This window comes from Macrobrachium nipponense, chromosome 6 (assembly GCF_015104395.2).
Source record: "Macrobrachium nipponense isolate FS-2020 chromosome 6, ASM1510439v2, whole genome shotgun sequence".
Lineage (NCBI taxonomy): Eukaryota > Metazoa > Arthropoda > Malacostraca > Decapoda > Palaemonidae > Macrobrachium > Macrobrachium nipponense.
This window is the reverse complement of record NC_061108.1, coordinates 68,082,804-68,101,792: the sequence shown is the minus strand read 5'-3', so window position 1 is coordinate 68,101,792 and position 18,989 is coordinate 68,082,804. Positions and strand designations below refer to the sequence as shown.

The following is an 18,989-nucleotide window of genomic DNA, read 5'->3' as shown; positions in this document are numbered from 1 at the left end:
TTGCCTTGTATCAGTGTTAGTTTTTCTCTTGAACAAACAAGAAAGCTTGCTTTTAAAGTTCTAACAAGGTATATCACACCAGAGGCTGCAAATCAGAAGATAATCAATGCTTCTGTGACTGATACAGTATACTATTCAGTAATCAGTGATTATCTTTCCATATTCATTCTGAAAGGTAGGCTAATCTCTGTACTGTATAGGTAAAACATACAAAGTATTAGGAATAAAAATAATGGAAAAGAGTTACTGGTGACCAGAGAAATGGTGAAGAAATCTCATAGTAGTACAGTGGGCCCCCCGTATTCGTGTTCTCTAGATTCGTGGACTCACACATTCGCGGATTTCTCTTGGGAACATTTCCCCGCATTATTTGCGGAAAATTTGTGCATTCGCGGTATTTTTCTATGAGAAATATCCACAAATTCCTGTTTTTTTTAATCAATTTCATCATAAAATGCACTTTTTGTGATAAAACTATTAAAAAAACCAAGTATGAAAATTTTTAGTGGTTTTTCTTGAGTTTTAACTAACAAAATAGGCTGTTTTTAGCATTTTTATAGGGGTTCCAAACATTCGCGGGTTCTAACTATTCATGAGGGGTTCTGGTACGCATCCCCCGCGAATACGGGGGGACCACTGTACTGGTTGGTAATGCTGGTTTAAGGATGAATGCAGTGATTGCCACGGCAGTCACATGAATACTGAATGTCATTGTTTTTATGGATCTGATTGTTTTTATGGATCTGATGATCTGTAATGGTTACATTGATAATCAAGATAGTAGCACTGTTAGTATTATGTGTTGTAGATCATTGTTTATATGATTTTCAGAGGAAATTTTTGTAAAGGAATGACTGCATAATATAACGAGCTTTGTAGTACAGAGATGAAAGGAATATGTGTTGAGCTGTAAATTTGTTCATATACAAAACAAACCTTCAATCTTAACATTAGCATAATCTTCTAGTGCCAGCTGGAAACCCGGTAAAATTAATAAAAAAAAAAAGCTTGTGTAATCAAGGCACTATTGGCATCTGGGCTTGATCACGGGGTATGTGGGAGCTCCCACAATGTCTTGGGCAATGTTGGCATTACTTGCATAACTACTAAATCTTAAGGAATTTAAGGGCATTGTAAATTCTTTGTGTTATACATATCGCCCTTGTGATATTTCCAGAACATATGTTATTTGGTGTTGCCATGTATCATTGTGATTTTATAAATACTACTGCTGTGATAATCAGTTACAGTTTTATTCTCAATAATATTCCAGTAACTTTATCTTTAATGTAAAAAATAAACTATTTTATCAAGCTAGTCCTTTGTGACGGCTGTGAAAAATCACAATTGGTTACCAGTGTGCATGTAGTTTGTGTGAAATAGAGTGAGTGAGAATGAAAATGTTGGAGATTCATGGGGAGACTGCCCGAGAGAATAAGCACCTTGTACTATATTTTTGTAATAAAAATCTGTAAATTAAAGACCTTTCTCATTTTCAAAAATTCCAAGTAAAATCACCTCTAATAGAGAAACCCATGAATGCTTTGTGATGAATGTCCTCATTGTATCCTTTTTCTCTGAGGGTGTGTTGTGTCCAGACAATTTAAAGGCAATGGATGTTGGCCAGTTATAAGTAGTGTACTTATTTTTAAAAAATGCAAGAGTAAGATGTTATTCTAAATTGAAAAAGGATGCCATTAGCAGTATTGAGAAACTTGAATTGTTATGTGAAGAAAATATATTTTTCCAGTACTTTATGTCAGGAACTTAAAATGAACTCGGGTACTACTGTAATAGAATATTAATTCAGTGACATTTATCACACTTGGGTTTACTAAATAACTGTTATTGGGAACCATATCAATTTTGCATATTTAAATTTCAGTAAATTTTAAAGAAAAATAAATCGAACATTTACCTGCAATGTCAAATAGTACATACTTTGTTTACTAGTTTTGATGTACGTATTAACTTTTTTGCAGGTTTCAATAAAAATGTACTTGATTTCCTTGTTACTGTAACTATATATATCCATGTAATTCCTGTTATACAGTATGTGCATGAAAATGATGTATGAAAAATAGAACAATGTTACTTTAACTTAGAATGAAGACTATACGTACTGTAATGATTCCTTTACAGAATATCGAACCAAAAATGATAGAACTGATAATGAATGAAATCATGGACAGTGGACCACCAGTAAGTTGGGATGACATCGCAGGCTTAGAAATAGCAAAAACTACAATTCAGGTATGGTGATGAAAAGGTTTGTTAAAAATGCTGAAAATTCATAAAAACTGCTAAATTTCCAAATTAATTAGACAGAAGTAAAATTAAGGTATCACGTAGATTGTTTTTTGTGGGTATATGAAGTAGTACAGTATTTTATAAGTACTTTTCATATATTAATCCTTTATGACTAAAGGGATTTTGACGTAGGAAAAATCTATTTCTGGGTGATTGGCTTGTGTCGCCCTATGAAATATCCTTGAGATCATTATTTCTAGGTAAAATTAATCTAAAATTACCAGAGAAAAACAAAATTAAGAAAATGTCAGTAAAACTGACTCGCTCACTCTATAAAAGAATTGTCGGTATGTGAATATAGGCGAGTGGGATCACTACCACGAGTCATTCACCATTTAGACCTTCCAACATAAAATCCCCACCAGAGAGAGCTGATACTAAAGGGTGATGCGGCCGCTACTACTACTACTACTGACGCCACGGACAGCAGCGCCCCTAGCGGTCATCCTTAAAATATGAACATCTTGTCCTGCAGGGTGGGTAAAAGAAAACAGGGTGGGTTTCATAGAGCGACACGAGCCAATCACCCAGAAATAGATTTTTCCTACGTCAAAATCCCTTTTCTGGGCTCAGCTCGTGTCGGCCTATGAAATAGTACCAGAGAAACAGACAAGATGGGAGTAAGGACAAATGAAACCCAATAGTAAAAAAGGGATTTTGACGTAAGGAAAAATCTATTTCTGGGCGATTGGCTCGTGTCGCCAGCGAAATATCCTTTAATCTATTATTTCTAGGGTAAATGTACTAACACATACCAGAGAATAAATAAATAAAGAAAAAGGTCAGTATAACTGACTCGCTCACCCTCCCAGAGAGTGTCGGTATGAACACTATGGCGAGTGAGACCACTACCACGAGCCAAATGCCAATAGAATTCTCCCCCCACTACAAAAATCCCCCCATTCCCCCGGGGAGCTCCCGACCCACAGAGTGGGCAGCACCTACTACTACTACTCCATCCCATGCTGCCGACTGCTGCGCCTCTGGTGGCCATCCTGAAGTTAGCAGACAATCTTGGCGATGGGATGGGTAGGTGGAGGGCGGGATTTCGCTGGCGACACGAGCCAATCGCCCAGAAATAGATTTTTCCTTACGTCAAATCCCTTTTCTGGGCTCAGCTCGTGTCGTCGCTGCGCGAAATCGTACCAGAGAAATAGCACAAGATTGTAAAGAAATCCAACAAAAATATAAAGAGGTCTCAAATAAAAGATAAATAAAAATAAATCAATATAATTGCTAATAAAGATACATATACAACAGTGATACAATAGAAAATATTTATTCTTAATTTATACTTAATGCTAATAATATTTCTTAACTTAAGGTAATATACATATACAGGAGAAATATCATATATGTACAACAATGGTATCTGTGTAAAGCTATGTATCAAAACAATCTAAAGCAATTAACATAAAAGTTGAATAAAACAAACTCAACAATAATAAAATATAAAAGAATGTATATGACTTAATATACAAAACCCGTAACCATTATAATAAGATGTATCTCCTAGCATAAAAATAAGGAGATGACATCCACGAGATCAGTAATCATCACAAATGTGAGTGTCCCTAGCAAAAAAATAAGGGACACCCACATATCATCATTAAAGCAGCTAAGACACAAGGTGACCGTAAATGAACAAGGCAGGAATAGACGGAACTGTTGGGTGAGGCAGGTAGAAAGGAGGACTGGATCTTCTACTAAGGATTAGTCAGAGTCAGGGAAACTATGTTACCCGCTGCAAACTGCTGAAAATTTCAGGGCTTCCAAGGACTTTAAGTAATGACGTTTGAACAACACTGTCGGCGATTTCCATCCAGTATACTTTTTCAACTCATCGAAGTTCATATGTTGGAAATAGTTAATTGAGGTGGCTACTGCCCTGACATCATGTGCTTTTGGGAAAGAGTCAGGATTGGCTTGTTTAATGAAGTACAGGATTTGTTGCCTGTGCCTTTAATAGATAAGGTACCACCTTTTTCTCTCCTAAAGAGAGGACCCGATGAGGATGAGGAGGTCCTAGATAGAAAGGCTCGTAAAGCTGAAACCGGGCAAGAGTATATCTTGTGGAAGGGGTAGTACCTTCCATGGTTCCCACCTCATCAAAGGATCTTCATTCTTAGCTAAAAAGCTACGTTCCGGCGAAAGTAGCACTTCCCTTGTGGGAAGGAACTGAATATGATCCGGATCTCTGGATAAAGCCGACAGTTCTGAAATTCTAGCTCCTGAGGCCAAGCTTAATAAAAATACAGGGTTTTTCTTAAGAGCATTATAAACGACATGTGTCATTATTGGTTTCTGAAGCCAGTTTTAGAACATCGTTTAAGAAACATGATACTGACGTAGGCCTTACAGAAGGGTCTAAGTCTAGCACAGGCCTTGGGAATAGACGAGAAATAGGAATCTGTCAAGTCTATGGTGAACCCAAATTGAAAAATCTTTTTCAAGGCTGACTTGTTTGTCGTAATCGTGCTAGCTGCTAAGCCTTTTTCAAATAAGGATCTGAAAAAGGATATAGCTGAATTGATTGTCATGATCCTAATATCTGATTCTTTCAGGAAGGTTGCTAAACTTTTTTGACAGCAGCATCATACTGTCTCAAAGTTGAATCTCTTTTATCGGATTCCAAGAAGAGATATTCTGAGGGTCAATATTCGCATCCCTCTTCGCTGCAAACTTCATGAACTCCATAAAGTTAGGGTTTTGAGAATCCCTGAGGAAGCGAACACAGTCTCGTTTGTACTGATGGGAGAGCTTGGATTGGGGATCCGAAGAGGGCGGAGACCCAGTTCCAGGATGAGAGGGTACCAATTGCTCTTCGGCCAGTCTGGGGCTACTAGAGCCACTTGACCCTTGAATGTCCTGAGTTTGTTTAACACTTTCATGAGAAGATTCACTGGAGGAAAGACATAAATCCTCTCCCAGTTGTTCCAGTCTAGAGCCAGGGCGTCCGTGGCATAGGCCAGAGGGTCAGGTTGGGGCCACATAACACGGGAGTTTGTGGTTCGCTTGGGATGCGAAGAGATCTACCTGTAGACCTGGAACTCTCTGAAGAATCCATTGGAACGAACTGTTGTCCAGTGACCTTCATTCGACTCTAGAGGTACTGATCGGGATAGAGCATCTGCTATGACGTTTCTCACTCCAGCTATATGGGTGGAGGAGAGATGCCAACTGAACTTGTCCGCCAGGGAGAATATGGCTACCATGACATGATTTAGATGACGTGACTTGGAGCCTCCTCTGTTTATACAATGTACTACCACTGCGCTGTCCAGGACTAGCTTTATGTGGGAGTACTTTGGCGGACGTAACCTTTTTAGAGTCAAGAACAGTGCCATTGCCTCCAGTACATTTATATGGAACTGACGGAACTGAGGTGACCACGTTCCTTGAACCTTTTTGAACTGGGAATATCCTCCCCAACCGCTTAATGAAGCGTCTGTGTGGATAGTGATCCCTGGTGGAGGAAACTGAAGGGGCACTGACACCGACAGGTTCTTGACTTTCGCCCACGGCCGAAGTCGATTCTTTAGAATCAGAGGGACTGAGGACAATTTGTCCCTGGACCTGACATTTGCTCGTGAGCGCCAGATTCTGGTTAGGTCTTTCAGTTTGGCTTTCATTAGGATGTTCGTCACTGATGCAAATGGAGAGAACCCAGGATCCTTCCTGAGATCTTCTTGAAGCCAGTTTTGTGACTCAGAAATTGCTTGACTGACTTCGCTATTTCCTTCCTCTTGGATGATGGAATCGACAGAGTATGGAGGATAGATTCCATTGAATGCCTAGCCACTGAAAGTTTGACTCTGGAGTGAGTCTTGACTTGGTCCTGTTTATCTTGAAGCCTAGATATTCCAGGAACTGAATCACTTTCAGTGTTGCTTTGTTGCATTCCTCGACTGTTGAGGCCCAGATCAACCAATCGTCGAGATACGCTACTACCATAACCCCTTGCGATCTGAGTTGTTGAACAACTACTTCCGCCAGCTTCGTAAACACTCTGGGTGCTACGTTGAGCCCGAAAGGAACTACCTTGAAGGAGAATGTCTGGTCTCCTATCTTGAAGCCCAGATATGGACGGAAGTGTCTTGCAATAGGGATATGATAGTAAGCGTCTGTAAGATCGATAGAGGTGGTGACGGCCCCAAGGGGAAGTAAGGTCCGCACCTGCGAGATCGTGAGCATCTTGAACTTGTCGCAGCGGATGGCTAAGTTTAAGCGGGATAAGTCTAAGATTACTCTTCTTTTTTGTGAACCTTTCTTTGGCACGCTGAACAAGCGACCTTGAAATTTTAACCTTTTGACTCTCGCTATAGCTCCTTTCTGAAGGAGATCCTCCGCATACTCCGTCAGTTCCTTGGAAGGAAGTTGACGGAAAGGCCTGGATGGGGGTGGGTTCGTTAACCAGCTCCAACCCAGGCCTTTTGACACAATGCTCTGAGCCCACTTGCTGAAGTTCCACCGGTGGCGAAAGTGAAACAGCCTCCCTCCTACCTGAAGTTCTTCATTGGATCTGGTAGCCTCCTCGGCCTCCTCTGAAGTGTTTTCCCCTATTAAAGGGGACCCCCCATCCTCTCCCACGAAAGGAACGCTTACCTCTGCCTCCCTTACCCGAGCGGTCATACTTCTGTGAAGATTGACTCTCGAAGGCTTGATTGTAAGCTGGGGAGATGGCGTAAGAGGTGGAGGGCTGAGGCTGAGGGGAGATCACGTAAATCGGCTGTGATTGAGCCTTTGAAGTGGAAGGTTGGGCTGTTTGCACTAAGGGAACCGCCGGAACTTGCTGAGAAAAGCGTGGCTGCTTTTTCTGGTAGGGCTGGAAACGCCTGGGTTTCCTTTGGCCCTTACCTCTAGCTGCTAGATCTTGCCTCCTCTTAGCCGTAAGACCCCAACGGTCCTTAAGGCTCTGGTTCAACCTCGTAGCCTCTGACTGGACTTCCTTCACCATCGCTTCTGGGAAGAGGTCCGCTCCCCAGATGCTCGACGCAAGTAACCTATTCGGCTCGTGCCGAATGGTTTGCTTCTTGTCAGACATTGCTTTCCTAACAATTCGTCCTAGCAGTGGCAAACTCAAACATATCTGACTGTACCGTTTGAGTCAGGGATTTGGTCATAAGTTTGAAAAGCGGCTCTGAACCATAGGCTATGGTGGCCACCTCGGTCATAGCCATGGAATTAATCGATCTGGCTAACCGCGATTTGGCGTCAAATTCAGCCTGAATAAGGCTATCTGGAAGCCTCGGTAGCTTTTCACCAAACTGCTCCATAGCACAGTCCGGTTTGAGTTTGCCAGCTGAGAAGGTGTTAGGTAAGTCTTCCCACAATTCTCCGGCCGAAGGAAGTAACGGAGATGTAGGATCTGCTTCCTTCAGTTGAGGCATGGGGTCCCCCTTCTGGGCCGCTGGAATGGTAGACGTCGCGATCTTTGTCAGGCAAAGGGAGCGGGGTTACTCTCCATCCATCCGTAAAAGATCGTAAACGGACTCTTGAAAGGTTGGATTTCGTATTAGAACAATCCATGTCCTCTAAACACCTGAGCCATTCTCTCTGAGCCTGGTCACGTGAATAGAGGACTGTCTCCTTTGGTACCCTATCATCCCGAATCATGGCTGAGGCGGTGAGCCTTGCGTAGCCGATGAATGGAGGCTGAAGGTCTTCCGGGTAGAACTCGAAGTCCTCGATCCTTCGATTCCAAATTCCGGTATAGAAATGAGTCCGTCTTGGAAGGGGGCGTATGACGCTACTCTCCAAGGGTTGTTCATCGAGAACGGAGGTAGAGAGTATACGGGGGGAAGCTGAGCTCCACCTGTATTGAAAGGTGGAGGAGAGGGCTTAGAGGAGCTTGGCTCAGTCCGGCTATAATGGAGTCTTGAGAAGTAATCTATCCGACAACCGAGAGATCATTTGTTCCATGCTACTCTTCAGAGACCCAACCAGGTCGCCCACCTGTTGTAACAGGCCAGCATTGGAGTCCAAAGCCGGAGCTGCTGCGGAGGTGGAGGGGTGGCTCTGATTGGAACCAAGGGTAGCGGAAACTGACGACTCTGCCGGAGTGTGAGATCGCTCTCTGGAGGATTTACTCCTCGAGGACTTAGAGCCGGGACCCAGAAGCTTTAGATCTGTCTGCTCCGGGATTCCTAGCCGGAGACTTACGAGAGGAGGATGACGCCGAAGCCGTCTTCTTAGACGACGACGACGTCTTTGTCAAGGATTTCACTGCTTGACCCTTGACCTTGGGTCTAACCGAAGCGTCAGGAGGAGTATATCTTCATCACCCGTAAGCCTTGGAAGGATGGAGAGGTTGCAGGAGTAGAAGAAACAGTTGCACCCAAGGGTATCCTTGGGTGTCCACCTTACCTACCTCGACCAACAGGTCGTCTACACCTACCATAGGTTCTACATTAATATCCAACGTCGCGACTTCCGAGGAGATGTCCTGGCCTTGGTCAGTCATGAGGCAGCACCAGCTGTTGCTGGATGAAGCGATAGTCGGGGCCGCCTCTACTGGGTCGACGTATCCTGTCGCCTTGCCTCCGGGGAAGATTAGTACCGCCAACCTTTTCTCCAGGATGTAGGGCATACCCTTGGCGGCGTTCTTCCCGAAACCGCCGACCCAGGCCCGCAGGGTTGCCAGTGCGGTATCCCTCACTGCCGGCGCCTGGAAGAGAGGGTATTGATTAGATTTAAGAATAACTTAAAACTAAAGCTAACTTAAAGCATAACTTAAAATTATAGGGGCTATAAGGCCCCTTGAATTTTCCTTAAGTTAGAGTGATTGATGAAAACTTAAGCACTATAACAGATGCGGACCAGCTACCGGAGATGGAATACTTCCCCACCCCGTCTAACAGCTGGCTCACCAGATCGTAACATAATGGTACACGTCTCATGGTACCAGAACCTGGATGTCCCCGTGCGGAGTCGCGCATGGAGCATGGGACCGGCAAACTTCGTGTCCACAAGGGTCCTGAAGTGTGGCGGCGCATCCCGGATGCTCACAGTTGGTGGTCTGTAAGTGGAAAGACACATGAGTATCTTAAAGAATATCACTTACAGGCTAAAGGACAGAAGAACTCCGTTGCATGCCGGAGCTCGGAAAAAATTCGGGCATAGCCCCTCCCTTAATCGCCTGAATAGGCTATAAAGCCCGGAGGTATCCGGTGAATAAGAAGGGAGGGGGAATGGTTTAAGGTACTTAAAATAAATTTAACATCTTAAACCTAAAAGCTCGAACGTACCGGACTAAGTCCAGTGCGTGGCGGAGTGATAACTCAGTGAAACGGAGAGGTTAGAAGGGACCGACTGTATGTTCCGGTCCACCCCGTGGGGTAGACTTAGCACCTTTCCGCTAGATGCCAGGTCTCCGGTGGTAAAGGAGCCCTAGTAAGGTGGGAAAGAGCAAGGGGCATACAGACTCGGGCTAGTAACGGAGCGACGGAGTAGTAATGGAGAGGGGGAAAGGCCAGTCCCCCCCACCTTACCATCCGACCGGACCGAGGAGCCGGAGAGGTCGAGTCCAGTCTGGGTCTGTCCCGTCCCTCTACCCCCTCCGCCTGGGGGGAGAGAGGGAGGCAGGCTCGGGTATGCGGAGCGAGCATGGGCAGGCCTAGCCACCCCCCCCGACCCTATGGAAGAGCGGGAGGGGGGAAAGGTGACTGACAAGCGGTAACATAAAGGCCCAATGGGCCATGACCTAGGCTACGCGAGCGTAGACGCCTAACAACCTAACAATATCACATAGATAATAAAATGAATAATAAAATGAAAGAAAGAAAAACAAAATAGTAGGAGAAAAAATCCAGGATGTAAACGACTAAACCCGAAGGCAAGTCTACCACTCAAAGCTAGCCGAGGGCCGGATCTAAGAGCCGTGGCTAGGGTCTGGATGGAAAGAGCCTACATAAGGTAAAAGACATGCATGCATGACAAAACCGTGTAGACCTTACCCTAACAAAGCGGATTAATAAAATAGAGCGTACAAAAGTCAGGGTGGGATGTTCTGGGTATGGGCGAACCAGAACCGGACCCATCACGAGGCAGAACCATGCTGCCATGCTTCCGACCTAGAGATCGTATTTATACCTAAAAAACGGCAAATACGTGCTCAGGGCCGGAAAAACAAATAGCAATAAACACTGAGTACTTAACTTAGCTGCTGCGATGGCTGCACGCTCCATTGTAATAAAATCCAAAAGAAAAGGGCACAAAAACACAGAGAAGAAAATGGCACGTGTGTATCGTGTGCGCTAACTGAAAAGGATGGCCACCAGAGGCGCAGCAGTCGGCAGCATGGGATGGAGTAGTAGTAGTAGGTGCTGCCCACTCTGTGGGTCGGCTCCCCTCTTGGGGGATTTTGTAGTGGGAGAATTCTATTGGCATTTGGCTCGTGGTAGTGGTCTCACTCGCCATAGTGTTCATACCGACACTCTCTGGGAGGGTGAGCGAGTCAGTTATACTGACCTTTTTCTTTATTTATTTATTCTCTGGTATGTGTTAGTACATTTACCCTAGAAATAATAGATTAAAGGATATTTCGCGCAGCGACGACGAGCTGAGCCCAGACCCAGAGATATATAATATAAGTGAATCAGGGACATTACAGTATACAAACAAAGTACTTAAAGCTAACTTATCCTAAACAATGGTATGATAAAGAAAGCAATCAATATAAAGTACTTAAAAATTAACTTATATTAGACGTAGTAACACATAATAATGTAATGGCAAAACAATAAAGAATGATTCACTTAATTAAGATATTTACAAAATATACAAACACATTGTGTTCTACCCTAAGCAATAAAAATAAGGTATAAACACTGAAGTACATTATAGTACATAGCGTGGATGTGCCTATTCAGCAAAAAAATAAGGGACAATCCACCAATATGATTCTAGCGGCTAAGGCTAGAGTATTCCGAGTAGCATGGCAATAGGGTGAGGCATGTTGGACGAGGTAGGTAGAAAGGAGACCTGGATCTATACTACAACTACTATGCAGTATCAGGAGAAACAATGTTTCCCGCTGCTACTGCAGAAAATTTTAAAGATTCCAAAGACTTTAGGTAATGACGTTTAAAGACTATCGGTGATTTCCATCCAGTATACTTTTTAAGATCCTCAAAGTTCATATGTTGAAAGTAATTAATTGAGGTGGCTACTCTTCTGATGTCATGTGCTTTTGGAAATGAATCAGGATTGGCTTGTTTAATGAAGTAAAGGATCTGTTGTCTGATTCCTTTTACTGATAAAGTCCACCTTTTTCTCTCATCATAAAGAGAGAACCTGAGGATCTAGAGGATGTACGAGATAGAAAGGCTCTTAAAGTTGATACTGGGCAGAGAGAAGGATCTTGCGGAAGTGGGATGACTTTCCAAGGAGCCCCCAACTTTGCAGGGGATCCTCATTTTTAGCTAAAAAGCTACGATCCGGGGAAAGTAGAACTTCTCCTGAGGGGAGGAATTCCACATGACCCACATCTCTGGATAGAGCCGACAGTTCTGAAATTCTGGCTCCTGAAGCCAGGCTTAATAAAAATAACGTCTTTCTAAGAAGCGTTATGAATGTGCAAGATGAGTTGTCAGTATCTGAGGCTAGTTTGAGGACATCATTTAAGAACCATGAAACTGCAGTAGGCCTTTGAGAAGGTCTAAGTCTAGCACAGGCTTTGGGAATAGACGTAAAGTAAGATTCTGTTAGGTCTATCTGGAAACCCAACTGAAAGATTTTCTTCAAAGCCGATTTATGAGTAGTAATAGTGCTACTGCTAAGCCTTTTCAAACAAGGACCTGAAAAAACAAAGGATATAGCTAAGTTAACTGTCATGGTTGTAGTGTTTGATTCTTTCAGGAAGGATGCTAATTTTTTAACAGCTGAGTCATATTGTCTAATAGTTGACTCTCTTTTATCTGATTCTAGGAAGAGGATGTTTTGTGGATCAATGTTAGCATCTTTGTTAGCCGCAAACTTCATGAAGTCCATAAAGTTAGGGTCTAAAGAATTCCTGAGGAAGCGAACACAGTCTTCATTTGTACTGATTGCGACAGCTTGGGATTGGGAATCCGTTGAGGTCGGAGACCCAATTCCAGAAGCAGAGGATACCAGTTGCTTTTTGGCCAGTCTGGAGCAATCAGAGCTACTAGTCCCTTGAAAGTCCTCAGCTTGCTCAAGACTTTCAAAAGAAGATTCACTGGAGGAAAAACATAAATTTTCCTCCTTTGATTCCAATCTAACGACAGGGCGTCCGTGGCATAAGCCAGAGGGTCCAGGTTGGGGGCCACATAGCAAGGGAGCTTGTGGTTCGCTTGTGAGGCGAAGAGATCCACTTGGAGACCTGGGACTCTCCGGCATATCCACTGGAATGAACCGTCGTCCAGGGACCATTCTGATTCCAGAGGGACTGACCGGGACAAAGCGTCTGCTATCACATTTCTTACCCCCGCCAGGTGAGTGGCGGACAGATGCCATCTGTGTTTGTCTGCTAGCGCAAAGATGGCTATCATGACATGATTCACGTGTTTGGATTTGGACCCTCCTCTGTTGATGCAATGTACTACCACTGCACTGTCCAAAACTAGTCTTAGATGAGACTTCTTCGGGGGAAGGAGTATCTTCAGGGTAAGAAATACTGCCATTGCTTCCAGGACGTTTCTGTGAAGCTGGCGGAACTGAACTGACCAAGTCCCCTGAACTTGCTTGAATTGAGAATATCCCCCCCCCATCCAGACAGGGAGGCATCCGTGTGAATGGTTAACACTGGAAGGGGATATTGAAGGGGTACTAATTTGGCAAGGTTCTTCACTTTTATCCATGGACGGAGCTGATTGCGAAGGATCTGTGGAATTACTGACAACTTGTCTCGAGATTTGGCGTTTGCTCTCAATCGCCAAACTCGATTTATATCTTTCAGCCTTGCTTTCAGGAGGATGTCTGTCACTGAGGCAAACTGAAGAGAACCTAGGATTCTTTCCTGGTTTCTCCTTGATGTTGTTTGCATTTTGAGAAATTGGTTTCACAGACTTGGCTATTTCTTTTCTTTTGACCACCGGAATTGACAGATTGTGGGAAGACAAATCCCATTGGATTCCTAGCCACTGAAAACGAGGACTCCGGAGTGAGTCCTGGATTTCGTTTTGTTTATCTGGAACCCAGATGTTCCAAAAATTGAACTACCTTCTTTGTGGCTTTGAGACATTCCTTGACCGTTGGTGCCCAGATCAACCAATCGTCGAGGTATGCTGCTACCATTATCCCTTGAGTTCTCAACTGTTGAACTACCACTTCTGCTACTTTCGTGATACCTGGGGGCTACATTCAGACCGAAGGGCATCACTTTGAATGAAGAACGTCTGATTTCCTAGTTTGAAGCCTAGGAAATGGACGGAAGTGTCCTGGCTATAGGGATATGATAGTATGCGTCTGTAAGATCGATGGAGGTTGTGACGGCCCCACGGGGGAAGTAAGGTCTGTACCTGCGAGATGGTGAGCATTTTGAACTTGTCGCAACGATGAAAGAGTTTAGCTTTGACAAGTCTAAGATTACCCTTCTTTTTGTTGAGCCTTTCTTGGCACGCTGAATAAGCGACCTTGAAATTTTAGATGCTTGACTCTCGCAATAGCTGCTTTCTGAAGGAGTTCCTCCGCATAATCTGTCAATTCCTTTGATGGTTCCTGATAGAATGATTTGATTGGAGGAGGATCTTTGATCCAACTCCAACCCAATCCTTTGGACACGATGCTATGTGCCCATTTGCTGAACCCCCACCTGTGACGGAAGAGGAACCGCCTCCCTCCTACCTGGGGAGCCTCACTGTTGTTGGGCGGGTTGACGTTCGCGCCCTCCCTCCCTGAAGTGTTTACCTCTTGCAGCTCTTCCTGTGCCACGCTGGCGCAAAGTGGCCCCTCGCCCATGCTACCCTAGAGAACCTATAAAGGCTGGGTAGGCCTGGCTTTCGTACATAGAATTGAAGGCCGGCGAGACTGCGTAGGAGGTGGAAGGTTGACTCTGAGGAGACAACAGGAGGATGGATTGCGTCTGCTTTGAAGTAGACGGCTGTCCCTGTTGTTGTAACTGGGACGGCCTGGAACAAATTGCTGTTGCTGCTGTTGCTTCTGTAAGGCTGGAACCTTCTTCCTGTCTTCTTTAGCTTCTTACCAGCAGCAGGGGCGGTCTCTTGTTTCCTCTTGGAAGAGATGCCCCATCTATTTCTCTAGGCTCTGGTTAAGCCCTAGCAGCCTCGTGGTGCAATCATTCACAGAGGCCTCTGGGAAGAGGTCCGCACCCCCACATGCTGGAAGCTAGGAGTCTATTAGGCTCATGCCTGATAGTTGCCTCCTGCAAGACATGCTTTCGGCAGTTCCTTCAAGCTAGGAAGAAGTCAAAAGCATCAGCTTGGACTGTCTGAAGCTGTGATTTAGCCAGAATCTTGAATAAAGGTTCTGTGCCGTAAGACAGGGCAGCCATTTCCGTAATGATTAGGGAGTTAAGGGACCTCCCAAATCTTGTTCGAGCATCAAACTCTGCCTGAATAAGGGTATCAGGCAGTCTTGGAAGCTTCTCGCCCAAACTGATCCATTGCGCAGTCTGGCTTAAGCTTACCTATTGAGAACGTGGCAGGCAAGTTTCTCCACAATTCTCCAAAGGCTGGGAAGAGCGGAGAAGTAGAGTTCCGCTTCCCTCAGCTGTGGCATGGGCTCGTCTTGAGGACTGCCTGAAGAAGTTTGTTGCTTCCACTATTTTGGTAGCGAACGGAAGAGAAGCCTCCTCCTCCGTAGCGAAAATAGTGAAATGGACTCTTGAATGCTTGGAGTTTTGGTGTTGGTACACTCCCAATCCTCCAGGCAGTGAAACCCATTCCCGCTGTGCGTGATCCCTACTATACAGCACAGTCTCTCGGGAGATCTTGTCCTCTCAGTGAGAGCAGCAACGGTCAGCCTAGCATACCCAATGAAAGGCTGAGTCAGGTCCGGGAGGATAGAACTCGAAGTCCTCAATTCTTCGAGTTCACACTCCGGGATAGAGATCATGCCGTCCTTGAAGGGGGCATAAGCGGCCACTCTCCATGGGTTATCCATGGAGAAGGCTGGTAGGGATTCGTAGGGAGGTAACTGCAAAACACCAGTACCTGCTACAGGGGAGCTTGGCTGAGGAGCCTGGTTAAGACCAGCAAAACGGTCCTCGTGCTCTCTAACTCTGTTAGAGAGATCTTGAATGGATTGGCCAGACTGGTTGATGGTGTGTGACAGCTGCGCAAACATCTGTTCAAACTTAGATCCCAGAGAGCCAACCATCTCTCCCACTTGTTGCATCACAACTGCCGAAAAGGTGGTGGGATCAAAGGAGCTCAGTCCCGCCACCCCAACAGGAGTTACCGGAGTAGATCCGGTAGATGCCGGAGAAGGCGTTGGCTCGGCCGGAGCGCGAGCCTTCTCCTTAGAAGCCTTGCTTCTAGAGCTCTTAGAGTAGGAAGAGCTCGGCTTTGCCTTCACCGCGTCAGCGTAGGAAGTCGTAGACTTCCTAGCTGAAGAAGACGACGACTTCTTAGAAGTCGTCTTATGCAGAGTCTTCTGTTCTCTCTGTCCCTTCACCTTCGGGGGTACAGAAAGAGCGGGAGAGCGGGCAGGGATCTCAGATCCCGTAAAGCCTTGGAATGAAGCAGAAGAAGGGACAGGGGAAGAGATCCTGAGGAGCACCCAAGGAAAGACCTTGGGCGCCCGACACACCTACCTCAACCAAAAATCCTCTGCCCCTACCGCCATAGGCTCAATATTCAGGTCCAGGTTGGCCACATCTGGGACCGGCTCCTGCGTGGAGACGGACCCGAACGCCTGCTGCACCTCCTGCTGAATCGAAGCTATGAGAGGGGCTGCCGAGATGGGGTCCACGTAGCCGTCGACTTGCCACCGGGGAAGATCTGAACGGCCAGCTTCTTGTCAAGAATTATACGGCTGGCCCTTGGCGGCGTTCTTCCCGAAGCCGCCCACCCAAGCCTTCAGGGTTGCCAGGGCGACTTCCTTCACGGCGGCAGCCTGAAAGAGAAGGCGATATGAAGCTTCTAACAGCGGAGATAGGGTTGAACGAAGCTTAAAACTTAAGTGTTAGTAGTGATAAGACCAAGAAAGTCTAAGAGTAGACTTACCCACCCAACAGCTGACTAACGAGGTCGAGGAGATGGTGCAAGCCCTCCGGGGTGCCAAACGATCAGTCCATTGTGGGTGGTGGCACACGGGGCGTGGGTCCTACACTCCTCATGGGCGCAGGGGTCGTAGAGCGTTGCGTTGCAACCTGGGACCTGACAGTTGGTAGCCTGTAAGTGGAGAGATACATGAGTACCAGGTGCACACTTACAGCCTAACAAATGCTCCGCTGCATGCCGGAGCATGTAAGTTAGATTAAACCAGAGACCCGCCGTAATACGTGTGGTAACTAGGCGGTTGGAGTTGGTCTAAGGCTACGCCGGAGACAGGAAAAAGATTCCAACCAGGAGTGGTGAGAAGCCATGAAACCACGACGGAGATAGTACATAAATTAAATTAAAACTAAAATTCACCGTAATATTAGGGTATATCCGTATATATAACGAAGTATAAAATTTTCCGTCTACTAGAAGAGTGCCCGGGTGTAAGGAGCGAGCTCTCCTCCGGTAGCGGAAAAACAGGATATAGTAGGCAAGCAACAGACCACTAGTAATGTCCACCCCGCCCACTGGCGGAGCCAGACGGACCTATACCCTCTTGATTTGAGACTGCCTTGACGGAGTTACGCATTTCCAACCTATGGTTGAAAATGCGTAGCGGGCAAGAGGGCTTTCGAACTGGGAGAATTATCTCCTAGTTTGAATCTAAATGTCTCAATTTTTCTCTTACTTCTTGATCATCTTCCAATCTCTTACTTTCTTTCGCTCTGTTATTTACTCCCCCTAGCTGTCCTCCTTCTCTTCACTAAAACCCTCGTGTAGGTTGGGAAGGAGCTGGGTCTCTGAACTTAGGCTTTACCTTGATCCAAATGGCAGGGACTATAGCGGTTTGGTCCGCCGCTCGATATGTTTAGACCTTGAGGATATTGATGTGATTCCACATCAATATTTATTGGGGCTGGGACTACATGTGGGGACTTGCCTACGGAATCCGGGGAGGTATAGTCTCCACGGTAGGACTCTCGGCAATTTATCGGATTGCCCTCTAAAATAACATGAGTGGGGATGATGCATACTAGCTATGCCCTCGTCCTATCAAGCGGGTTCTGCTTACACTTGGAGCCAATCATGTTATGTTAGAGCCATCCCTTCGGGGTAGGGAGGGAGTGGACATATGGGAATTGGTCTCTGCTGTGTGTCTTTGGTGAGGGGAAGTCTTCGAGAGGAGCCCAGTTTTTACCATGGCTTGCAGTTGGTTTCTCTGTAATTTCAAAAAAAAAAAAAAAAAAAAAAACGAAAAAATGGAATATGACTCTGGAACCTCAGTCCCCCGGAAAATGTGACCCCATGACACTAGAGACGACTTCGGCTTGTTTAAATAAGGAAAGCTCTGTTGACAACTCGGTCAATAAAAAGGATTCCTCCAACAATACTTCTCTGACCAATGTTGTTAAGACAATTTATCGGGCACTGGTGGAAAAATAAATTCTAGGTTAGTAACAGTAATACTTTACTCTCTGGTTCTGGCTCATTACCAGATACAACAAAAAATCTGAAAATTCTCCACTTAAAAAACATACCAATTGGTTGTAGCTATGACATATTCATGAAGCCTTCTGTAGATTTGGGGCAATCAAAGAAATTTTAATGGAGCTTAATGGTAGTAAAGGGATTTTGGGAAGCTTGGGTATCATTTTCAAGTTTTGAGATTGCGTTTAGAAGCAAATAAAAATTTAGAGAGCATAAGAATTGACAATTGTTTGATTTCTGGGGCTCTATGTGATAAAGCCACCAAGACACCTAGAGGTATATAAACCAGAAGAATGGTTGGAAAAAGAAATAGAGCATGGACTTCCAGAAGTAAGAACCCCCAAGCCCCCAACATGGATAATTGCAACTGGGAAGATAGAAAAATTATAACTATTATAAGATGAGTAAATTTATACAAAAAAAGTTGGTTTGAATTAAAAGTAACGGATATTAGTAGATACGGTAAGCAATCTGTTTTGATTAATGCAAAATCAGATACTCCAAGCTCAACATGCTTTGGGTGCATGAAGATTGCAGAAATTGATCCTATTAAGTGATATTAAACCTTACATATGAGCTTCAGCTATGGTAGAGGAGTAGTTTTTTGATAAAGATCTATATGAATTTTCAGAACCAGAAATTCTGGACATGTGCCCTGATAATGTTTTGGAAAGTAAGTAAGATCCCTCAAACAAGCATGGTAGTTTTACATTTGAAACCCTGTCATACCAGATCATATAATTATTGAGAATGAAAAAGTACGTGTTCGAGAATATAAACCCTAGGCCTTTACAATGCTTTAATTGTTTCAAGTACGGTCACCCTTCCCGGTACTGCAATAATACGAAGATCTGTATTAACTGTTCTTCGTTAGAACATGGCCAATGCAACAGAGATACAACCTGTGCAAACTGTAAAGATCATCATAAATCAAATGATAAAATTTGTAGAGAATACAAGAAAGAAGAAGCTGCCATCTTGAAAGCAAATGCTGAACATATTAGT

General features: G+C 44.7%; 1 protein-coding gene across 1 annotated transcript in view; it reads left to right on the top strand.

Annotated features, from left to right (window-relative positions):
* Positions 1-18,989, top strand: part of LOC135216549 (fidgetin-like protein 1) — a gene marked incomplete at its 5' end in the record, with an annotated part of 288,347 nt that overhangs the window by 39,588 nt on the left and 229,770 nt on the right. The window contains one exon of the mRNA XM_064251924.1: positions 2,143-2,253. Within this exon, the coding sequence (XP_064107994.1) occupies positions 2,143-2,253 (111 nt within the window). The remainder of the gene's footprint in view (positions 1-2,142; positions 2,254-18,989) is intronic.